Here is a 25,873-nt window from a genome sequence, read left to right on the forward strand (position 1 = left end):
ACGGATCCCTGAGCATTTCACTGGTCACGGTCCACACACTGTTCAATAAACACCAATCCCTGAACATTTCACTGGTCACGGTCCCCAAACTGTTCAATAAACACCAATCCCTGAACATTTCACTGGTCACGGTCCCCAAACTGTTCAATAAACACCAATCCCTGAACATTTCACTGGTCACGGTCCCCAAACTGTTCAATAAACACCGATTCCTGAACATTTCACTGGTCACCGTCCACACACTGTTCCATAAACACCAATCCCTGAACATTTCAGTGGTCACGGGTCCCCAAACTGTTCAATAAACACCGATCTCTGAACATTTCACTGGTCACGGGTCCCCAAACTTCAATAAACACTGATCTCTGAACATTTCAGTGGTCACGGGTCCCCAAAGTGTTCAATAAACACCGATTCCTGAACATTTCAGTGGTCACGGGTCCCCAAACTGTTCAACAAACACCGATCCCTGAACATTTCACTGGTCACGGGTCCCCAAACTGTTCAACAAATATCGATCCCTTAACATTTCACTGGTCTCAATCCTTCAACTCATTGCACTGTTAATTTTGTCACTAGTCGGCCAGCTCATCCTCGATCCCACATGATCACATCTGGACCAGCCGATCACATGGACCTTGTCAAACATCAAGCGGAAGCTTATGTAGATATCTACCATTCTGTCCTTATTGATCCTCTTCGTGACGTTGGTTACAACAGTAGACACCCTGTCTGCAAACTTGGCTGCTGTGCTTTCCCTTCCTCCCTCTGACCCCCTGGAGTAGGGAGGCAAACAGTGTGGTCCCTGCTGGTACCCATTGTCCAATCCTTGCTGCTCACACTCTCCTTAATCTTCCACCCTGAGCCTCCGTAAATACATCCTGCCCCCTTGCGGTGCAGGTAGAAATGGCTGGTCCCCTCTGTGTGGATTGCTGGGGTTCGGGTTGCTTGCTGCATTACAGACAAACTGTCCACTTTAGTGCCTTGTTTGCTTTCTCCTCAAAGGAGCATGGTGTACACAGAAACTTCAGAGCCAAGCCCAGCCCTGAGGTGAGTCTTCCTGCAAGTTCAAGTTTATTGTCATCTGACTTTACATACTGTATATAAAGGCAGACAAAACAACTTTCCTCCAGACCATGCTGCACCCTCAGAACGCATCATACTCAGCACATCATGCAAAATATTATCAGAAATAAGTGAATAAGATATAATTCAAACTGCAGATTGTGCGTAGTATTGGTAAGCAGTTAACAGCTCACTGTCCTAGTGCCAAGACTGGAAGGCATAGGATCAGAATTAGGCCATTTGGCCCATCAACCATGGCTGATCCTTTTCTTCCCTCCTCAGCCCCACTCCCCAGTTTTCTCCTTGTAACCTTTAATGACTTGGCCAATCAAGAACTTATCAAGCTCTGCTGTAAATACACCCAACGACCTGTCCTCCACTGATGCCAGTGGTAATAAATTCACCAAACTCTGGCTAAAGAAATTTCTATGCATCTCTTTTAAATGGACACCTCTCCATCCTGAGGCTGTGCCTTCTTATCCTAGGCTCTCCCACAATGGGAAACATCTTTTCCCTATCTGCTCTGTCCAGGCCTTTCAACGTTCGAAAGGTTTCAATGAGATCCACCCTCATCCTTCTAAATTCCAGCGAGTACGGACCCAAAGCCATCAAACGTTCCTTGTATGATAACCCTTTCGTTCTTGGAAAAATCCTTGTGAACCTCTTCTGAACCCTCTCCAATGCAAGCATATCTTTTCTTAGAAGAGGAGCCCAGAACTGTTCCCAATACAGGCAGTCCCCGGGTTACGTATGAGTTCCGTTCCTGAGTCTGTCTTTAAGTCGGATTTATACCCAAGTCGGAACAAGTACATCCGGTATTATTTAGCGTCAGTTAGTCAAACGTTTGTCTTAGTATATAGTATATATTTTATACTATAGTGACTGATGGCGTTTCACCTCTTTCCAAACGCTTTATTATTTCCACTTTATTTTCAATCGCGATCGGTTCCCATCAATGGAACTGAAACACTGCGGGCAGCAGGTCCCAAGCTGCGCTGGCTCCCGAGGTCCGCTGGGTCCTAAAGGCCACCGCACTGAATTCTCTGGGTCCTAAACTTCAATGCACTGAGACAGGTTAAGTAGGACAAGTGGGGGCTGTGCTGAGCTTGGGTATTTCCATATATTCAAAATTCTCTGCGTGAAAATATTACCCCTCAGAAAGCCTCTTAAATCTTTCCCATTGTGGTTTCAGATTCTCCTATCCTGATGAAAAGATGGTTACCATCCATCTAATCTGTGCCTCGCATAAATTGAAATAGTTTTATAAGATCACCCTGATTCTCCTGCATTCCATGGAATAGAGACCTGGCCTGGCCAATCTCTTCCCTATAACTCAAGCCCTTGACTTGTGGCAATTTTCTTTGTATTCTTTCCTGGCTCCGCACACACAGGCCATGTGGCCCAGTGTTCCCTGACTTCTGTGGCACTTCCTTTCGGCCTAATCCAAACTCATCCTCACTCCCTTCTAAAGGGTTCTGACCCACGGAACAGGGAACTGCAAATGACATCTTCCCCATGGAGCGACCTTCCCTCCTCCCCATCCTCGGGGAGTGACGGATGAAGACAACCACCTCCCATTCATCTGGACGGAGCCCTGTCCACAGGGGCTCCTCTGGTAGGAAATGACTTAATCCGTGTGCTGCCGTTGATGAGGACTGGCGGAGACTGGCCACCCCCCTACTGTTTCCAGAGAAGCTGAGGGTTGGTTTGTCAGGCAGAAGGAGTCAGGGGGTGTACAATGACAGTGTGTAAGAGTGTTTGTGTGTTGCAGGAGGGTGAGGACGGCGTGTTCACCGTGGCAGTGCACGGGGTGGAGGAGGGACATTCGCCAAGGAGCTACCCAACACCCACCGGCAATGCCTGGGCCCCGGGCAGCATGAGGAGGCTGGAAACAGAGGTACCTGTTCAACTGATGAAGGCAGTTCCAGCGCAGAGAGTGAGGCTCAGATGACCTGACCAATACCAGAGGTTGTCAAATAATCCTCAGTTAGTGATTCCCAAGGTCCCAAGGGCTCTGTAAACACGGACCTCTCCCTCTTCAAACCGAGACCCTCTGCACAGTAAATGCATACCCCTCCGTCCCTGTAAACACGGACCTCCCTGCCACCGTAAATGCATAATCCTCCCCATTGTGTAAAGCATGGACCTCTCTGCCACTGTAAATGCATAATCCTCCCCATTGTGTAAAGCATGGACCTCTCTGCCACTGTAAATGCATAATCCTCCCCACCGTGTAAAAGCCGATCCTGTAAACAGGGACTCTATTGTGTTGTCTATGCTCCTGTAAATGTGGGCCCCCATGCCCCTGTAAACTTGGCCTCCTCCAGACCTGTAAATATCAACCTCCCTGCCCCTGTAAACATGGACCCCTCTGTGTTGTGCAAATGCAGACTCCTCATCTGCAAACAGAGATTCCCATGCCCCTGTAAATGCAGACTCTCCACCACTGTGAATATGGCATGTAAATATGCTGTCCTTTGCCTTGTGTCAAAGCAGACTCTGACCCTCCCCACACAGTGCAAATATGAACCTCCCTGTGCAGGGAGATGCTGTGTTGAGCTCTGGTTCATGAGAGTTTGAGATGTGACGGGAGGGATGCGCATTGTGGTTAAGTGTTGTGTGGATCTGCGCTGCCTGACTGTGTGTATCCTGTGTCAAGGTGCCATCTCTGGTGGCATTGAACAGCCCCGAACAGCAGTCATTCCGGGAACGGCAGAAGTACTTTGAGATGGAGGTGAGGCAGCCGTCTGCTGAGCGACCCAAACGTGTCTCGCTGGTGGCCGAAGATGATTTACGCAAGATGAAGGAGGAGGAAGGTCAGTGTGCACCATGTAATTCGCTGTCCGAGGTGCTCCCTCTCTGCGGTGCTCCCTCTCTGCAGAGATACCCAACAAGCCTCCCTCATCACAGGGAGCCATCTCCCTCGCCACTAGAATAACTCAAAGCCAAACTCCCTCAGACTGCGAACTGCCATGATTCCAAAAATGCTGAAATCCCAGAATCTGCTTTCGCTCTCTGACCCAGACAGGGTGCACTTTGGCGTACATTTCCCCAGGACCCCCACATCCCCAACTCTAAACCACCCCATCCCTTCATCTAAGCTCCCAGCCCTCCATCCAACCCACATCCCCACCTCTAAACACCCATCTCCTCCTCTAGCCCCCAACATCCCCACCTCTGACCCCCATCTGGACCACTAACCCTCATACCCACCTCTCCCTCCCAATCTTCACCTCTAACCCTGACATTCCTACCCCTAACAACAATCTCCACCTTTACCCCAACTCCACCTCCCCTCCCCGATCTCCACCTCCACCTCCCCTCCCCGATCACCACCTCCAACTCCCCTCCCCGATATCCACCTCCAACTCCCCTCCCCGATCTCCACCTCCACCTCCCTCCTCCCCGATCTCCACCTCCACCTCTCCTCCCCGATCTCCAACTCCACCTCCCCTCCCCGATCTCCAACTCCACCTCCCCTCCCCGATCTCCAACTCCACCTCCCCTCCCCGAACTCCAACTCCACCTCCCCTCCCCGAACTCCAACTCCACCTCCCCTCCCCGATCTCCACCTCCACCTCCCCTCCCCGATCTCCATCTCAACCTCCCCTCCCTGATCTCCACTTCCAACTCCCCTCCCCGATCTCCACCTCCACCTCTCCTCCCCGATCTCCACCTCCACCTCTCCCCGATCTCCACCTCCACCTCTCCCCGATCTCCACCTCCACCTCTCCCCGATCTCCACCTCCACCTCCCCTCCCCGATCTCCACCTCCCCTCCCCGATCTCCATCTCAACCTCCCCTCCCCGATCTCCACCTCTACCTCCCCTCCCCGATCTCCACCTCCACCTCTCCTCCCCAATCTCCACCTCCACCTCTCCTCCCATATCTCCACCTCCACCTCCCCACCCTGATCTCCAACTCCACCTCCCCCTCGATCTCCACCTCCACCTCCCTGATCTCCACCTCCACCTCCCCACCCTGATCTCCACCTCCATCTCAACCTCCCCTCCCCTCCCCCACCTCCACCTCCCCTCCCCAATCTCCACCTCCACCTCCCCTCCCCGATCTCAAACTCCACCTCCCTTCCCTGATCTTCACCTCCACCTCCCCTCCCCGATCACCACCTCCACCTCCCACCTCCCCGATCCCCACCTCCACCTCCCCTCCCCGATCTCCACCTCCACCTCCCCTCCCAGATCTCCACCTCACCTCCCCTCCCAGATCTCCACCTCCCCTCCCCGATCTCCACCTCCACCTCCCCTCCCCGATCTCCACCTCCACCTCCCCTCCCTGATCTCCACTTCCAACTCCCCTCCCAGATCTCCACTTCCAACTCCCTTCCCCGATCTCCACCTCCACCTCCCCTCCCCGATCTCCATCTCCACCTCCCCTCCCCAATCTCCACCTCCACCTCCCCTCCCCGATCTCCACCTCCACCTCGCCTCCCCATCTCCACCTCCACCTCTCCTCCCCGATCTCCACCTCCACCTCCCCTCACCGATCTCCACCTCCACCTCACCTCCCCAACCTATACTTCCCCTCCCCAACCTATACTTCCCCTCCCCGATCTCCATCTCCACCTTCCCTCCCCGATCTCCATCTCCACCTCCCCTCCCCGATCTCCACCTCCACCTCCCCTCCCCGATCTCCATCTCCACCTCCCCTCCCCGATCTCCATCTCCACCTCCCCTCCCCGATCTCCACCTCCACCTCCCCTCCCCGATCTCCATCTCCACCTCCCCTCCCCGATCTCCATCTCCACCTCCCCTCCCCGATCTCCACCTCCACCTCCCCTCCCCGATCTCCACCTCCACCACTCCTCCCCGATCTCCACCTCCACCTCCCCTCCCCGATCTCCATCTCCACCTCCTCTCCCCGATCTCCATCTCCACCTCCTCTCCCCGATCTCCATCTCCACCTCCCCTCCCCGATTTCCATCTCCACCTCCCCTCCCCACCCCGATCTCCACCTCCCCTCCCCTCCCCATCTCCATCTCCACCTCTCCTCCCCGATCTCCACTTCTACCTCCCCTCCCCGATCTCCACCTCCACCTCTCCTCCCCGATCTCCACCTCCACCTCTCCTCCCGGATCTCCACCTCCACCTCTCCTCCCCGATCTCCACCTCCACCTCTCCTCCCCATCTCCACCTCCACCTCCCCTCCCCGATCTCCATCTCCACCTCCCCTCCCCGATTTCCATCTCCACCTCCCCTCCCCACCCCGAGCTCCACCTCCCCTCCCCTCCCCATCTCCATCTCCACCTCTCCTCCCCCATCTCCACCTCCACCTCTCCTCCCCGATCTCCACCTCCACCTCCCCTCACCGATCTCCATCTCCACCTCCCCTCCCCGATCTCCATCTCCACCTCCCCTCCCCGATCTCCACCTCCACCTCCCCTCCCCGATCTCCATCTCCACCTCCCCTCCCTGATTTCCATCTCCACCTCCCCTCCCCACCCCGATCTCCACCTCCCCTCCCCTCCCCATCTCCATCTCCACCTCTCCTCCCCCATCTCCACCTCCACCTCTCCTCCCCGATCTCCACCTCCACCTCCCCTCACCGATCTCCACCTCCACCTCGCCTCCCCGACCTACACTTCCCCTCCCTGATCTTCTTCTCCACCTCCCCTCCCCGATCTCCACCTCCACCTCCCCTCCCCGATCTCCATCTCCACCTCCCCTCCCCGATCTCCATCTCCACCTCCCTTCCCTGATCTCCATCTCCACCTCCCCTCCCCGATCTCCATCTCCACCTCCCCTCCCCGATCTCCATCTCCACCTCCCCTCACCGATCTCCACCTCCACCTCTCCTCCCCATCTCCACCTCCACCTCTCCTCCCCGATCTCTACCTCCACCTCCCCTCACCGATCTCCATCTCCACGTCGCCTCCCCGACCTATACTTCCCCTCCCCGATCTCCATCTCCACCTCCCCTCCCCGATCTCCACCTCCACCTCCCCTCCCCGATCTCCATCTCCACCTCCCCTCCCCGATCTCCACCTCCACCTCCCCTCACCGATCTCCACCTCCACCTCGCCTCCCCATCTCCACCTCCACCTCTCCTCCCCGATCTCCACCTCCACCTCCCCTCACCGATCTCCACCTCCACCTCGCCTCCGCAACCTATACTTCCCCTCCCCGATCTCCATCTCCACCTCCCCTCCCCGATCTCCACCTCCACCTCCCCTCCCCGATCTCCATCTCCACCTCTCCACCCCGATCTCCACCTCCACCTCTCCTCCCCGATCTCCACCTCCACCTCTCCTCCCCGATCTCCACCTCCACCTCTCCTCCCCGATCTCCATCTCCACCTCCCCTCCCCGATCTCCATCTCCACCTCCCCTCCCCGATCTCCACATCCACCTCCCCTCCCCGATCTCCACCTCCACCTCTCCTCCCCGATCTCCACCTCCACCTCCCCTCCCCGATCTCCATCTCCACCTCCTCTCCCCGATCTCCATCTCCACCTCCCCTCCCCGATTTCCATCTCCACCTCCCCTCCCCACCCCGATCTCCACCTCCCCTCCCCTCCCCATCTCCATCTCCACCTCTCCTCCCCGATCTCCACTTCAACCTCCCCTCCCCTATCTCCACCTCCACCTCTCCTCCCCGATCTCCACCTCCACCTCTCCTCCCCGATCTCCACCTCCACCTCCCCTCCCCGATCTCCACCTCCACCTCTCCTCCCCGATCTCCACCTCCACCTCTCCTCCCCATCTCCACCTCCACCTCTCCTCCCCGATCTCCACCTCCACCTCCCCTCACCGATCTCCACCTCCACCTCGCCTCTCCGAACTACACTTCCCCTCCCTGATCTTCTTCTCCACCTCCCCTCCCCGATCTCCACCTCCACCTACCCTCCCCGATCTCCACCTCCACCTCCCCTCACCGATCTCCACCTCCACCTCACCTCCCCAACCTATACTTCCCCTCCCCAATCTCCATCTCCACCTCCCCTCCCCGATCTCTATCTCCACCTCCCCTCCCCGATCTCCATCTCCACCTCACCTCCCCGATCTCCATCTCCACCTCACCTCCCCGATCTCCATCTCCACCTCCCCTCCCCGATCTCCACCTCCACCTCCCCTCCCCGATCTCCACCTCCACCTCTCCTCCCCGATCTCCACCTCCACCTCCCCTCCCCGATCTCCACCTCCACCTCCCCTCCCCGATCTCCATCTCCGCCTCCCCTCCCCGATTTCCATCTCCAACTCCCCTCCCCACCCCGATCTCCACCTCCCCTCCCCTCCCCATCTCCATCTCCACCTCTCCTCCCCCATCTCCACCTCCACCTCTCCTCCCCGATCTCCACCTCCACCTCCCCTCACCGATCTTCACCTCCACCTCGCCTCCCCGACCTACACTTCCCCTCCCTGATCTTCTTCTCCACCTCCCCTCCCCGATCTCCACCTCCACCTCCCCTCCCCGATCTCCATCTCCACCTCCCCTCCCCGATCTCCATCTCCACCTCCCTTCCCTGATCTCCATCTCCACCTCCCCTCCCCGATCTCCACCTCCACCTCCCCTCCCCGATCTCCATCTCCACCTCCCCTCACCGATCTCCACCTCCAACTCCCCTCCCCGATATCTACCTCCAACTCCCCTCCCCGATCTCCACCTCCACCTCCCTCCTCCCCGATCTCCACCTCCACCTCTCCTCCCCGATCTCCAACTCCACCTCCCCTCCCCGATCTCCAACTCCACCTCCCCTCCCCGATCTCCAACTCCACCTCCCCTCCCCGAACTCCAACTCCACCTCCCCTCCCCGAACTCCAACTCCACCTCCCCTCCCCGATCTCCACCTCCACCTCCCCTCCCCGATCTCCATCTCAACCTCCCCTCCCTGATCTCCACTTCCAACTCCCCTCCCCGATCTCCACCTCCACCTCTCCTCCCCGATCTCCACCTCCACCTCTCCCCGATCTCCACCTCCACCTCTCCCCGATCTCCACCTCCACCTCTCCCCGATCTCCACCTCCACCTCCCCTCCCCGATCTCCATCTCCACCTCCCCTCACCGATCTCCACCTACACCTCTCCTCCCCATCTCCACCTCCACCTCTCCTCCCCGATCTCTACCTCCACCTCCCCTCACCGATCTCCATCTCCACCTCGCCTCCCCGACCTATACTTCCCCTCCCCGATCTCCATCTCCACCTCCCCTCCCCGATCTCCACCTCCACCTCCCCTCCCCGATCTCCATCTCCACCTCCCCTCCCCGATCTCTACCTCCACCTCCCCTCACCGATCTCCACCTCCACCTCGCCTCCCCATCTCCACCTCCACCTCTCCTCCCCGATCTCCACCTCCACCTCCCCTCACCGATCTCCACCTCCACCTCGCCTCCGCAACCTATACTTCCACTCCCCGATCTCCATCTCCACCTCCCCTCCCCGATCTCCACCTCCACCTCCCCTCCCCGATCTCCATCTCCACCTCCCCTCCCCGATCTCCACCTCCACCTCCCCTCCCCGATCTCCACCTCCACCTCTTCACCCCGATCTCCACCTCCACCTCTCCTCCCCGATCTCCACCTCCACCTCTCCTCCCCGATCTCCACCTCCACCTCTCCTCCCCGATCTCCACCTCCACCTCTCCTCCCCGATCTCCACCTCCACCTCCCCTCCCCGATCTCCACCTCCACCTCGCCTCCCCGACCTACACTTCCCATCCCTGATCTTCATCTCCACCTCCCCTCCCCGATCTCCACCTCCACCTCCCCTTCCCGATCTCCACCTCCACCTCCCCTACCTGATCTCCACCTCCACCTCCCCTCCCCAATCTCCATCTCCACCTCCCCTCCCCGATCTCCATCTCCACCTCCCCTCCCCGATCTCCAACTCCACCTCCCCTCACCGATCTCCACCTCCACCTCTCCTCCCCATCTCCACCTCCACCTCTCCTCCCCGATCTCCACCTCCACCTCCCCCCACCGATCTCCACCTCCACCTCGCCTCCCCGACCTATACTTCCCCTCCCCGATCTGCATCTCCACCTCCCCTCCCTGATCTCCACCTCCACCACCCCTCACCGATCTCCATCTCCACCTCCCCTCCCCGATCTCCACCTCCACCTCCCCTCACCGATCTCCACCTCCCCTCCCCTCCCCGAACTCCATCTCCACCTCCCCTCACCGATCTCCACCTCCACCTCGCCTCCCCAACCTACACTTCCCCTCCCCGATCTCCACCTCCACCTCTCCTCCCCGATCTCCACCTCCACCTCTCCTACCCGATCTCCACCTCCACCTCCCCTCCCCGATCTCCACCTCCACCTCCCCTCCCCGATCTCCACCTCCAACTCCCCTCCCCGATCTCCATCTCCACCTCCCCTCCCTGATTTCCATCTCCACCTACCCTCCCCTCCCCGATCTCTATCTCCACCTCCCCACCCCGATCTCCAACTCCACCTCCCCCCCGATCTCCACCTCCACCTCCCTGATCTCCACCTCCACCTCCCCACCCTGATCTCCACCTCCATCTCAACCTCCCCTCCCCTCCCCCACCTCCAACTCCCCTCCCCAATCTCCACCTCCACCTCCCCTCCCCAATCTCCAACTCCACCTCCCTTCCCCGATCTTCACCTCCACCTCCCCTCCCTGATCTCTACCTGCACCTCCCCTCCCCGATCTCCACCTCCACCTCCCCTCCCCGATCTCCATCTCTACCTCCCCTCCCCGATCTCCACCTCCACCTCCCCTCCCCGATCTCCATCTCCACCTCCCCTCCCCGATCTCCACCTCCACCTCCCCTCCCCGATCTCCACCTCCACCTCTCCACCCCGATCTCCACCTCCACCTCTCCTCCCCGATCTCCACCTCCACCTCTCCTCCCCGATCTCCACCTCCACCTCTCCTCCCCGATCTCCACCACCACCTCCCCTCCCCGATCTCCACCTCCACCTCGCCTCCCCGACCTACACTTCCCCTCCCTGATTGTCATCTCCACCTCCCCTCCCCGATCTCCACCTCCACCTCCCCTTCCCGATCTCCACCTCCACCTCCCCTACCTGATCTCCACCTCCACCTCCCCTCCCCGATCTCCATCTCCACCTCCCCTCCCTGATCTCCATCTCCACCTCCCCTCCCCGATCTCCAACTCCACCTCCCCTCACCGATCTCCACCTCCACCTCTCCTCCCCATCACCACCTCCACCTCTCCTCCCCGATCTCCACCTCCACTTCCCCTCACCGATCTCCACCTCCACCTCGCCTCCCCGACCTATACTTCCCCTCCCCGATCTCCATCTCCACCTGCCCTCCCCGATCTCCACCTCCACCACCCCTCACCGATCTCCACCTCCACCTCCCCTCCCCGATCTCCACCTCCACCTCCCCTCCCCGATCTCCACCTCCACCTCCCCTCCCCGATCTCCACCTCCACCTCCCCTCACCGATCTCCACCTCCACCTCCCCTCCCCGATCTCCACCTCCACCTCGCCTCCCCCATCTCCATCTCCACCTCCCCTCCCCTCCCCGAACTCCATCTCCACCTCCCCTCACCGATCTCCACCTCCACCTCGCCTCCCCAACCTACACTTCCCCTCCCCGATCTCCACCTCCACCTCTCCTCCCCGATCTCCACCTCCACCTCTCCTACCCGATCTCCACCTCCACCTCCCCTCCCCGATCTCCACCTCCACCTCCCCTCCCCGATCTCCACCTCCACCTCCCCTCCCCGATCTCCACCTCCACCTCCCCTCACCGATCTCCACCTCCACCTCGCCTCCCCGACCTATACTTCCCCTCCCCGATCTGCATCTCCACCTCCCCTCCCCGATCTCCACCTTCCACCACCCCTCACCGATCTCCATCTCCACCTCCCCTCCCCGATCTCCACCTCCACCTCCCCTCCCCGATCTCCACCTCCACCTCCCCTCACCGATCTCCACCTCCACCTCCCCTCCCCGATCTCCACCTCCACCTCCCCTCCCCGATCTCCACCTCCACCTCCCCTCACCGATCTCCACCTCCCCTCCCCTCCCCGATCTCTATCTCCACCTCCCCACCCCGATCTCCAACTCCACCTCCCCCCCGATCTCCACCTCCACCTCCCTGATCTCCACACTCCACCTCCCCACCCTGATCTCCACCTCCATCTCAACCCTCCCCTCCCCTCCCCCACCTCCAACTCCCCTCCCCAATCTCCACCTCCACCTCCCCTCCCCCAATCTCCAACTCCACCTCCCTTCCCCGATCTTCACCTCCACCTCCCCTCCCTGATCTCTACCTGCACCTCCCCTCCCCGATCTCCACCCTCCACCTCCCCTCCCCGATCTCCATCTCTACCTCCCCTCCCCGATCTCCACCTCCACCTCCCCTCCCCGATCTCCATCTCCACCTCCCCTCCCCGATCTCCACCTCCACCTCCCCTCCCCGATCTCCACCTCCACCTCTCCACCCCGATCTCCACCTCCACCTCTCCTCCCCGATCTCCACCTCCACCTCTCCTCCCCGATCTCCACCTCCACCTCTCCTCCCCGATCTCCACCACCACCTCCCCTCCCCGATCTCCACCTCCACCTCGCCTCCCCGACCTACACTTCCCCTCCCTGATTGTCATCTCCACCTCCCCTCCCCGATCTCCACCTCCACCTCCCCTTCCCGATCTCCACCTCCACCTCCCCTACCTGATCTCCACCTCCACCTCCCCTCCCCGATCTCCATCTCCACCTCCCCTCCCTGATCTCCATCTCCACCTCCCCTCCCCGATCTCCAACTCCACCTCCCCTCACCGATCTCCACCTCCACCTCTCCTCCCCATCACCACCTCCACCTCTCCTCCCCGATCTCCACCTCCACTTCCCCTCACCGATCTCCACCTCCACCTCGCCTCCCCGACCTATACTTCCCCTCCCCGATCTCCATCTCCACCTGCCCTCCCCGATCTCCACCTCCACCACCCCTCACCGATCTCCACCTCCACCTCCCCTCCCCGATCTCCACCTCCACCTCCCCTCCCCGATCTCCACCTCCACCTCCCCTCCCCGATCTCCACCTCCACCTCCCCTCACCGATCTCCACCTCCACCTCCCCTCCCCCGATCTCCACCTCCACCTCCCCTCCCCCATCTCCATCTCCACCTCCCCTCCCCTCCCCGAACTCCATCTCCACCTCCCCTCACCGATCTCCACCTCCACCTCGCCTCCCCAACCTACACTTCCCCCTCCCCGATCTCCACCTCCACCTCTCCTCCCCGATCTCCACCTCCACCTCTCCTACCCGATCTCCACCTCCACCTCCCCTCCCCGATCTCCACCTCCACCTCCCCTCCCCGATCTCCACCTCCACCTCCCCTCCCCGATCTCCACCTCCACCTCCCCTCACCGATCTCCACCTCCACCTCGCCTCCCCGACCTATACTTCCCCTCCCCGATCTGCATCTCCACCTCCCCTCCCCGATCTCCACCTCCACCACCCCTCACCGATCTCCATCTCCACCTCCCCTCCCCGATCTCCACCTCCACCTCCCCTCCCCGATCTCCACCTCCACCTCCCCTCACCGATCTCCACCTCCACCTCCCCTCCCCGATCTCCACCTCCACCTCCCCTCCCCGATCTCCACCTCCACCTCCCCTCACCGATCTCCACCTCCCCTCCCCTCCCCGAACTCCATTTTCCACCTCCCCTCACCGATCTCCACCTCCACCTCGCCTCCCCAACCTACACTTCCCCTCCCCGATCTCCACCTCCACCTCTCCTCCCCGATCTCCACCTCCACCTCTCCTACCCAATCTCCACCTCCACCTCCCCACCCCGATCTCCACCTCCACCTCCCCTCCCCGATCTCCACCTCCACCTCCCCTCCCCGATCTCCACCTCCACCTCCCCTCCCCTATCTCCACCTCGTTCTCCCCTCCCTGATCTCCACCTCCGCCTCCACTCCCCGATCGTCATCTCATCCTCCCCTCCCCGATCTCCACCTCCTCTCCCCGATCTCCACCTCCACCTCCCCTCCCCGATCTCCACCTCCAACTCCCCTCCCCGATCTCCATCTCCACCTCCCCTCCCTGATTTCCATCTCCACCTACCCTCCCCTCCCCGATCTCTATCTCCACCTTCCCTCCCCGATCTCCACCTCCGCTCCCCGATCTCCATCTCCACCTCCCCTCCCCGATCTCCATCTCCACCTCCCCTCCCCGATCTCCACCTCTACCTCCCCACCCCGATCTCCACCTCCACCTCTCCCTCCCCAATCTCCACCTCCACCTCTCCTCCCATATCTCCACCTCCACCTCCCCACCCCGATCTCCAACTCCACCTCCCCCCCGATCTCCACCTCCACCTCCCTGATCTCCACCTCCACCTCCCCACCCTGATCTCCACCTCCATCTCAAACTCCCCTCCCCTCCCCCACCTCCACCTCCCCTCCCCAATCTCCACCTCCACCTCCCTTCCTCGATCTTCACCTCCACCTCCCCTCCCCGATCTCCACCTCCCCTCCCCGATCTCCACCTCCACCTCTCCTCCCCGATCTCCAATTCCACCTCGCCTCCCCGACCTACACTTTCCCTCCCTGATCTTCATCTCCACCTCCCCTCCCCGATCTCTACCTGCACCTCCCCTCCGCGATCTCCACCTCCACCTCCCCTCCGCGATCTCCACCTCCACCTCCCCTCCCCGATCTCCACCTCCACCTCCCCTCCCCGATCTCCACCTCCACCTCTCCACCCCGATCTCCACCTCCACCTCTCCTCCCCGATCTCCACCTCCACCTCTCCTCCCCGATCTCCACCTCCACCTCTCCTCCCCGATCTCCACCACCACCTCCCCTCCCCGATCTCCACCTCCACCTCGCCTCCCCGACCTACACTTCCCCTCCCCGATCTTCATCTCCACCTCCCCTCCCCGATCTCCACCTCCACCTCCCCTTCCCGATCTCCACCTCCACCTCCCCTACCTGATCTCCACCTCCACCTCCCCTCCCCGATCTCCATCTCCACCTCCCCTCCCTGATCTCCATCTCCACCTCCCCTCCCCGATCTCCAACTCCACCTCCCCTCACTGATCTCCACCTCCACCTCTCCTCCCCTTCACCACCTCCACCTCTCCTCCCCGATCTCCACCTCCACCTCCCCTCACCGATCTCCACCTCCACCTCGCCTCCCCGACCTATACTTCCCCTCCCCGATCTCCATCTCCACCTCCCCTCCCCGATCTCCACCTCCACCACCCCTCAACGATCTCCATCTCCACCTCCCCTCCCCGATCTCCACCTCCACCTCCCCTCCCCGATCTCCACCTCCACCTCCCCTCACCGATCTCCACCTCCACCTCCCCTCCCCGATCTCCACCTCCACCTCCCCTCCCCCATCTCCATCTCCACCTCCCCTCCCCTCCCCGAACTCCATCTCCACCTCCCCTCCCCGATTTCCATCTCCACCTCCCCTCCCCACCCCCGATCTCCACCTCCCCTCCCCTCCCCATCTCCATCTCCACCTCTCCTCCCCGATCTCCACTTCAACCTCCCCGATCTCCACCTCCACCTCCACCTCTCCTCCCCGATCTCCACCTCCACCTCTCCTCCCTGATCTCCACCTCCACCTCCCCTCCCCGATCTCCACCTCCACCTCCCCTCCCCCATCTCTACCTCCAACTCTCCTCCCCGATCTCCACCTCCACCTCGCCTCCCCATCACCACTTCCACCTCCACCTCTCCTCCCCGATCTCCACCTCCACCTCCCCTCACCGATCTCCACCTCCACTTCGCCTCCCCGACCTATACTTCCCCTCCCCGATCTCCATCTCCACCTCCCCTCACGGATCTCCACCTCCAACTCCCCTCCCCGATATCCACCTCCACCTCTCCTCCCCGATCTCCAGCTCCACCTCCCCTCCCCGATCCACACCTCCACCTCCCCTCCCCGATCTACACCTCCGCCTCCCCTCCCCGATCTCCACCTCTGCCTCCCCTCCCTGATCTCCACCTCCACTCCCCGACCTCCTCCTCCCCGCCCCGATCGCCATCTCATCCTCCCCTCCCCGATCTCCACCTCCACCTCCCCTCCCCGATCTCCATCTCCACCTCCACCTCCCCTCCCCGATCTCCACCTCCACCTCCCCTCCCCGATCGCCATCTCCACCTCCCCTCCCTGATTTCCATTTCCATCTCCCCTCCCCTCCCCGATGTCTATCTCCACCTCCCCTCCCCGATCTCCATCTCCACCTCACCTCCCTGATTTCCATCTCCATCTCCCCTCCCCTCCCCGATCTCTATCTCCACCTCCCCTCACCGATCTCCACCTCCACTCCCCGATCTCCATCTCCACTCCCCTGTTTCCACCTCCCATCCCCGGTTTCCACCTCCCCTCCCCTCCCCTCCCCCATCTTCACCTCCACCTCCCCGATCTCCACATCCACCTCCCCGATCTCCACCTCCACCTCGCCTCCCCGACCTACACTTCCCCTCCCTGATCTTCATCTCCACCTCCCGTCCCCGATCTCCACCTCCACCTCCCCTACCTGATCTCCACCTCCACCTCCCCTCCCCGATCTCCATCTCCACCTCCCCTCCCTGATCTCCATCTCCACCTCCCCTCCCCGATCTCCAACTCCACCTCCCCTCACCGATCTCAACCTCCACCTCTCCTCCCCATCACCACCTCCACCTCTCCTCCCCGATCTCCACCTCCACCTCCCCTCACCGATCTCCACCTCCACCTCTCCTCCCCATCTCCACCTCCACCTCTCCTCCCCGATCTCCACCTCCACTTCCCCTCACCGATCTCCACCTCCACCTCGCCTCCCTGACCTATACTTCCCCGCCCCGATCTCCATCTCCACCTCCCCTCACCGATCTCCACCTCCACCTCTCCTCCCCATCTGCACCTCCACCTCTCCTCCCCGATCTCCACCTCCACCTCCCCTCACCGATCTCCACCTCCACCTCTCCTCCCCATCTCCACCTCCACCTCTCCTCCCCGATCTCCACCTCCACTTCCCCTCACCGATCTCCACCTCCACCTCGCCTCCCTGACCTATACTTCCCCTCCCCGATCTCCATCTCCACCTCCCCTCCCCGATCTCCATCTCCACCTCCCCTCCCCGATCTCCACCTCCACCTCCCCTCCCCGATCTCCATCTCCACCTCCCCTCCCCAATCTCCACCTCCACCTCCCCTCACCGATCTCCACCTCCACCTCTCCTCCCCGATCTCCACCTCCACCTCTCCTCCTTGATTTCCACCTCCACCTCCCCTCCCCGATCTCCACCTCCACCTCCCCTCACCGATCTCCACCTCCACCTCCCCTCACCGATCTCCACCTCCACCTCGCCTCCCCAACCTATACTTCCCCTCCCCGATCTCCATCTTCACCTCCCCTCCCCGATCTCCACCTCCACCTCGCCTCCCCAACCTATACTTCCCCTCCCCGATCTCCATCTTCACCTCCCCCTCCCCGATCTCCACCTCCACCTCGCCTCCCCATCTCCACCTCCACCTCTCCTCCCCGATCTCCACCTACACCTCCCCTCACCGATCTCCACCTCCACCTCACCTCCCCAACCTATACTTCCCCTCCCCGATCTCCATCTCCACCTCCCCTCCCCGATCTCCACCTCCACCTCCCCTCCCCGATCTCCACCTCCACCTCCCCTCCCCGATCTCCACCTCCACCTCCCCTCCCCGATCTCCACCTCCACCTCCCCTCCCCGATCTCCACCTCCACCTCCCCTCCCCGATCTCCACCTCCACCTCCCCTCCCCGATCTCCACCTCCACCTCCCCTCCCCGATCTCCATCTCCACCTCCCCTCCCCGATTTCCATCTCCACCTCCCCTCCCCACCCCGATCTCCACCTCCCCTCCCCTCCCCATCTCCACCTCCACCTCCCCTCCCCGATCTCCACCTCCACCTCCCCTCCCCCATCTCTACCTCCAACTCTCCTCCCCGATCTCCACCTCCACCTCGCCTCCCCATCACCACTTCCACCTCCATCTCTCCTCCCCGATCTCCACCTCCACCTCCCCTCACCGATCTCCACCTCCACTTCGCCTCCCCGACCTATACTTCCCCTCCCCGATCTCCATCTCCACCTCCCCTCACGGATCTCCACCTCCAACTCCCCTCCCCGATATCCACCTCCACCTCTCCTCCCCGATCTCCAGCTCCACCTCCCCTCCCCGATCTACACCTCCACCTCCCCTCCCGATCTACACCTCCGCCTCCCCTCCCTGATTTCCATTTCCATCTCCCCTCCCTTCCCCGATCTCTATCTCCACCTCCCCTCCCCGATCTCCATCTCCACCTCACCTCCCTGATTTCCATCTCCATCTCCCCTCCCCTCCCGATCTCTATCTCCACCTCCCCTCACCGATCTCCACCTCCACTCCCCGATCTCCATCTCCACTCCCCTGTTTCCACCTCCCATCCCCGGTTTCCACCTCCCCTCCCCTCCCCTCCCCCATCTTCACCTCCACCTCCCCGATCTCCACATCCACCTCCCCGATCTCCACCTCCACCTCCCCGATCTCCACCTCCACCTCCCCTCCCCCGATCTCCATCTCCACCTCCCCTCACTGATCAATACCTCCCCTCCTCACCCCCATCTCCACCTCTTGTCCCCTCCATCTCCACCTCCACCTCCCCGATCTCCACCTCCCACCTCCCCGATCTCCACCTCCACCTCGCCTCCCCGATCTCCACCTCCACCTCTCCTGCCCGATCTCCACCTCCCCTCCCCGATCTCCACCTCCACTCGCCTCCCCGACCTATACTTCCCCTCCCCGATCTCCACCTCCACCTCGCCTCCCCGACCTATACCTCCCCTCCCCGATCTCCACCTCCACCTCCCCTCCCCGATCTCCATCTCCCCTCCCCGATCTCCACCTCCACCTCCCCTCCCCGATGTCCATCTCCCTCTCCACCTCCCCTACCCGATCTCCATCTGAACCTCCCTTCCCTGATCTCCACTTCCACCTCCCTCCCCGATCTCCACCTCCACCTCTCCTCCCCGATCTCCAACTCCACCTCGCCTCCCCGATCTCCACCTCCCAGCCCCGATCTCCACCTCCACCTCCCCTCCCCGATCACCACCTCCAACTCCCCTCCCCGATATCCACCTCCACCTCTCCTCCCCGATCTCCAGCTCCACCTCCCCTCCCCGATCTACACATCCACCTCCCCTCCCCGATCTCCACCTCTGCCTCCCCTCCCTGATCTCCACCTCCACCTCCCCTCCCCGACCTCCTCCTCCCCGCCCCGATCGCCATCTCATCCTCCCCTCCCCGATCTCCACCTCCACCTCCCCTCCCCGATCTCCATCTCCACCTCCACCTCCCCTCCCCGATCTCCACCTCCACCTCCCCTCCCCGATCGCCATCTCCACCTCCCCTCCTGATTTCCATTTCCATCTCCCCTCCCTTCCCCGATCTCTATCTCCACCTCCCCTCACCGATCTCCACCTCCACCTCGCCTCCCCGACCTACACTTCCCCTCCCTGATCTTCTTCTCCACCTCCCCTCCCCGATCTCCACCTCCACCTCCCCTCCCCGATCTCCATCTCCACCTCCCCTCCCCGATCTCCATCTCCACCTCCCTTCCCTGATCTCCATCTCCACCTCCCCTCCCCGATCTCCATCTCTACCTCCCCTCCCCGATCTCCATCTCCACCTCCCCTCCCTGATCTCCATCTCCACCTCCCCTCACCGATCTCCACCTCCACCTCCCCTCCCCGATCTCCACCTCCACCTCTCCTCCCCGATCTCCACCTCCACCTCCCCTCCCCGATCTCTATTCCCACCTCCCCTCCCCGATTTCCATCTCCACCTCCTCTCCCCAACCGATCTCCACCTCCCCTCCCCTCCCCATCTCCATCTCCACCTCTCCTCCCCCATCTCCACCTCCACCTCTCCTCCCCCATCTCCACCTCCACCTCCCCTCACCGATCTCCACCTCCACCTCGCCTCCCCGACCTACTCTTCCCCTCCCTGATCTTCTTCTCCACCTCCCCTCCCCGATCTCCACCTCCTCCTCCCGTCCCTGATCTCCACCTCCTCCTCCCGTCCCCGACCTCCACCTCCACCTCACCTCCCTGATTTCCATCTCCATCTCCCCTCCCCTCCCGCATCTACAACTACCTCCCCGATCTCCACCTCCACCTCCCCGATCTCCACCTCCACCTCCCCGATCTCCACCTCCACCTCCCCTCCCCGATCTCCATCTCCACCTCCCCTCACTGATCAATACCTCCCCTCCTCACCCCCATCTCCACCTCGTCCCCTCCATCTCCACCTCCACCTCCCCGATCTCCACCTCCCTCCTCCCCGATCTCCACCTCCACCTCGCCTCCCCGATCTCCACCTCCACCTCTCCTGCCCGATCTCCACCTCCCCTCCCCGATCTCCACCTCCACCTCGCCTCCCCGACCTCCACCTCCCCTCCCCGATCTCCACCTCCACCTCCCCTCCCCGATCTCCACCTCCACCTCCCCTCCCCGATCTCACCTCCTCCTCCCGTCCCCGATCTCCACCTCCACCTCCCGTCCCCCGACCTCCACCTCCACCTCACCTCCACCTCACCTCCCTGATTTCCATCTCCATCTCCCCTCCCTCCCCGATCTCTATCTCCACCTCCCCTCACCGATCTCCACCTCCACTCCCCGATCTCCATCTCCACTCCCCTGTTTCCACCTCCCATCCCCGGTTTCCACCTCCCCTCCCCTCCCCCATCTACACCTCCACCTCCCCGATCTCCACCTCCACCTCCCCGATCTCCACCACCACCTCCCCTCCCCGATCTCCACCTCCACCTCGCCTCCCCGACCTATACTTCCCTCCCCGATCTCCACCTCCACCTCGCCTCCCCGACCTATACTTCCCCTCCCCGATCTCCATCTCCACCTCCCCTCCCCGATCTCCACCTCCACCTCCCCTCCCCGATCTCCATCTCCACCTCCCCTCCCCGATCTCCCACCTCCACCTCCCCTCCCCGATCTCCACCTCCACCTCCCCTCCCCGATCTCCATCTCCCTCTCCACCTCCCCTACCCGATCTCCATCTGAACCTCCCTTCCCTGATCTCCACTTCCACCTCCCCTCCCCTCCCCCACCTCCACCTCCCCCTCCCCTCCCCAATCTCCACCTCCACCTCCCCTCCCCAATCTCCAACTCCACCTCCCTTCCCCGATCTTCACCTCCACCTCCCCTCCCCGATCTCCACCTCCCCTCCCCGATCTCCATCTCCACCTCCCCTCCCAATCTCCACCTCCACCTCCCCTCACCGATCTCCACCTCCACCTCGCCTCCGCATCTCCACCTCCACCTCTCCTCCCCGATCTCCACCTCCACCTCCCCTCACCGATCTCCATCTCCACCTCCCCTCCCCGATCTCCACCTCCACCTTGCCTCCCCGACCTACACTTCCCCTCCCTGATCTTCATCTCCACCTCTCCTCCCCGATCTCCACCTCCACCTCCCCTCACCGATCTCCACCTCCACCTCTCCCCCCATCTCCACCTCCACCTCCCCTCCCCGATCTCCACCTCCACCTCCACTCCCCGATCTCCATCTCCACCTCCCCTCCCCGATCTCCACCTCCACCTTGCCTCCCCGACCTACACTTCCCCTCCCTGATCTTCTTCTCCACCTCCCCTCCCCGATCTCCACCTCCACCTCCCCTCCCCGATCTCCATCTCCACCTCCCCTCCCCGATCTCCATCTCTACCTCCCCTCCCCGATCTCCATCTCCACCTCCCCTCCCCGATCTCCATCTCCACCTCCCCTCACCGATCTCCACCTCCACCTCTCCTCCCCATCTCCACCTCCACCTCTCCTCCCCGATCTCTATCTCCACCTCCCCTCACCGATCTCCACCTCCACCTCGCCTCCCCGACCTATACTTCCCCTCCCCGATCTCCATCTCCACTTCCCCTCCCCGACCTCCACCTCCCCTCCCCGATCTCCATCTCCACCTCCCCTCCCCGATCTCCACCTCCACCTCCCCTCACCGATCTCCACCTCCACCTCGCCTCCGCATCTCCACCTCCACCTCTCCTCCCCGATCTCCACCTCCACCTCCCCTCACCGATCTCCATCTCCACCTCCCCTCCCCGATCTCCACCTCCACCTTGCCTCCCCGACCTACACTTCCCCTCCCTGATCTTCATCTCCACCTCCTCCCCGATCTCCACCTCCACCACCCCTCACCGATCTCCACCTCCACCTCTCCCCCCATCTCCACCTCCACCTCCCCTCCCCGATCTCCACCTCCACCTCCACTCCCCGATCTCCAACTCCACCTCCCCTCCCCGATCTCCACCTCCACCTTGCCTCCCCGACCTACACTTCCCCTCCCTGATCTTCATCTCCACCTCCCCTCCCCGATCTCTACCTCCACCACCCCTCACCGATCTCCACCTCCACCTCTCCCCCCATCTCCACCTCCACCTCCCCTCCCCGATCTCCACCTCCACCTCCACTCCCCGATCTCCAACTCCACCTCCCCTCCCCGATCTCCACCTCCACCTTGCCTCCCCGACCTACACTTCCCCTCCCTGATCTCCATCTCCACCTCCCCTCCCCGATCTCCACCTCCACCTCCCCTCACCGATCTCCACCTCCACCTCGCCTCCGCATCTCCACCTCCACCTCTCCTCCCCGATCTCCACCTCCACTTCCCCTCACCGATCTCCACCTCCACCTCGCCTCCCCGACCTATACTTCCCCTCCCCGATCTCCACCTCCACCTCCCCTCCCCGATCTCCACCTCCACCTCCCCTCCCCGATCTCCATCTCCACCTCCCCTCCCCAATCTCCACCTCCACCTCCCCTCACCGATCTCCACCTCCACCTCGCCTCCCCGATCTCCACCTCCACCTCCCCTCCCCGATCACCACCTCCAACTCCCCTCCCCGATATCCACCTCCACCTCCCCTCCCCGATCTCCACCTCCACCTCCCCTCCTCCATCTCCCACTCCACCTCCCCTCCCCGATCTCCATCTGAACCTCCCTTCCCCGATCTCCACTTCCACCTCCCCTCCCCGATCTCCACCTCCACCTCTCCTCCCCGATCTCCAACTCCACCTCGCCTCCCCGATCTCCACCTCCACCTCCCCTCCCCGATCACCACCTCCAACTCCCCTCCCCGATATCCACCTCCACCTCTCCTCCCCGATCTCCAGCTCCACCTCCCCTCCCCGATCTACACCTCCACCTCCCCTCCCCGATCTACACCTCCGCCTCCCCTCCCTGATTTCCATTTCCATCTCCCCTCCCTTCCCCGAGCTCTATCTCCACCTCCCCTCCCCGATCTCCATCTCCACCTCACCTCCCTGATTTCCATCTCCATCTCCCCTCCCCTCCCCGATCTCTATCTCCACCTCCCCTCACCGATCTCCACCTCCACTCCCCGATCTCCATCTCCACTCCCCTGTTTCCACCTCCCATCCCCGGTTTCCACCTCCCCTCCCCTCCCCTCCCCCATCTTCACCTCCACCTCCCCGATCTCCACATCCACCTCCCCGATCTCCACCTCCACCTCCCCGATCTCCACCTCCACCTCCCCTCCCCGATCTCCATCTCCACCTCCCCTCACTGATCAATACCTCCCCTCCTCACCCCCATCTCCACCTCTTGTCCCCTCCATCTCCACCTCCACCTCCCCGATCTCCACCTCCCACCTCCCCGATCTCCACCTCCACCTCGCCTCCCCGATCTCCACCTCCACCTCCACCTCTCCTGCCCGATCTCCACCTCCCCTCCCCGATCTCCACCTCCACCTCGCCTCCCCGACCTATACTTCCCCTCCCCGATCTCCACCTCCACCTCGCCTCCCCGACCTATACCTCCCCTCCCCGATCTCCACCTCCACCTCCCCTCCCCGATCTCCATCTCCCCTCCCCGATCTCCACCTCCACCTCCCCTCCCCGATCTCCATCTCCCTCTCCACCTCCCCTACCCGATCTCCATCTGAACCTCCCTTCCCTGATCTCCACTTCCACCTCCCCTCCCCGATCTCCACCTCCACCTCTCCTCCCCGATCTCCAACTCCACCTCGCCTCCCCGATCTCCACCTCCCAGCCCCGATCTCCACCTCCACCTCCCCTCCCCGATCACCACCTCCAACTCCCCTCCCCGATATCCACCTCCACCTCTCCTCCCCGATCTCCAGCTCCACCTCCCCTCCCCGATCTACACCTCCACCTCCCCTCCCCGATCTCCACCTCTGCCTCCCCTCCCTGATCTCCACCTCCACCTCCCCTCCCCGACCTCCTCCTCCCCGCCCCGATCGCCATCTCATCCTCCCCTCCCCGATCTCCACCTCCACCTCCCCTCCCCGATCTCCATCTCCACCTCCACCTCCCCTCCCCGATCTCCACCTCCACCTCCCCTCCCCGATCGCCATCTCCACCTCCCCTCCCTGATTTCCATTTCCATCTCCCCTCCCTTCCCCGATCTCTATCTCCACCTCCCCTCACCGATCTCCACCTCCACCTCGCCTCCCCGACCTACACTTCCCCTCCTGATCTTCTTCTCCACCTCCCCTCCCCGATCTCCACCTCCACCTCCCCTCCCCGATCTCCATCTCCACCTCCCCCTCCCCGATCTCCATCTCCACCTCCCTCCTGATCTCCATCTCCACCTCCCCTCCCCGATCTCCATCTCTACCTCCCCTCCCCGATCTCCATCTCCACCTCCCCTCCCTGATCTCCATCTCCACCTCCCCTCACCGATCTCCACCTCCACCTCCCCTCCCCGATCTCCACCTCCACCTCTCCTCCCCGATCTCCACCTCCACCTCCCCTCCCCGATCTCTATTCCCACCTCCCCTCCCCGATTTCCATCTCCACCTCCTCTCCCCAACCGATCTCCACCTCCCCTCCCCTCCCCATCTCCATCTCCACCTCTCCTCCCCCATCTCCACCTCCACCTCTCCTCCCCCATCTCCACCTCCACCTCCCCTCACCGATCTCCACCTCCACCTCGCCTCCCCGACCTACTCTTCCCCTCCCTGATCTTCTTCTCCACCTCCCCTCCCCGATCTCCACCTCCTCCTCCCGTCCCTGATCTCCACCTCCACCTCCCGACCCCGACCTCCACCTCCACCTCACCTCCACCTCACCTCCCTGATTTCCATCTCCATCTCCCCTCCCCTCCCCTCCCGCATCTACAACTACCTCCCCGAACTCCACCTCCACCTCCCCGATCTCCACCTCCACCTCCCCGATCTCCACCTCCACCTCCCCTCCCCGATCTCCATCTCCACCTCCCCTCACTGATCAATACCTCCCCTCCTCACCCCCATCTCCACCTCTTGTCCCCTCCATCTCCACCTCCACCTCCCCGATCTCCACCTCCCTCCTCCCCGATCTCCACCTCCACCTCGCCTCCCCGATCTCCACCTCCACCTCTCCTGCCCGATCTCCACCTCCCCTCCCCGATCTCCACCTCCACCTCGCCTCCCCGACCTCCACCTCCCCTCCCCGATCTCCACCTCCACCTCCCCTCCCCGATCTCCACCTCCACCTCCCCTCCCCGATCTCCACCTCCTCCTCCCGTCCCCGATCTCCACCTCCACCTCCCGTCCCCGACCTCCACCTCCACCTCACCTCCCTGATTTCCATCTCCATCTCCCCTCCCCTCCCCGATCTCTATCTCCACCTCCCCTCACCGATCTCCACCTCCACTCCCCGATCTCCATCTCCACTCCCCTGTTTCCACCTCCCATCCCCGGTTTCCACCTCCCCTCCCCTCCCCCATCTACACCTCCACCTCCCCGATCTCCACCTCCACCTCCCCGATCTCCACCACCACCTCCCCTCCCCGATCTCCACCTCCACCTCGCCTCCCCGACCTATACTTCCCCTCCCCGAT

The 25,873-nt window shown here is 62.3% G+C and overlaps 1 protein-coding gene across 8 annotated transcripts in view; it reads left to right on the forward strand.

Moving 5' to 3' along the window:
* Positions 1-25,873, forward strand: part of scrib (scribble planar cell polarity protein) — a 349,859-nt gene that overhangs the window by 276,527 nt on the left and 47,459 nt on the right. For all 8 annotated transcript variants that reach the window (XM_059971535.1, XM_059971528.1, XM_059971533.1 and 5 more), the window contains 3 exons: positions 1,006-1,050; positions 2,837-2,962; positions 3,725-3,881. In XM_059971535.1, coding sequence (XP_059827518.1) covers positions 1,006-1,050; positions 2,837-2,962; positions 3,725-3,881 — 328 coding nt within the window. The remainder of the gene's footprint in view (positions 1-1,005; positions 1,051-2,836; positions 2,963-3,724; positions 3,882-25,873) is intronic.

This window comes from Hypanus sabinus, chromosome 6 (assembly GCF_030144855.1).
Source record: "Hypanus sabinus isolate sHypSab1 chromosome 6, sHypSab1.hap1, whole genome shotgun sequence".
Taxonomy (NCBI): Eukaryota; Metazoa; Chordata; class Chondrichthyes; order Myliobatiformes; family Dasyatidae; genus Hypanus; species Hypanus sabinus.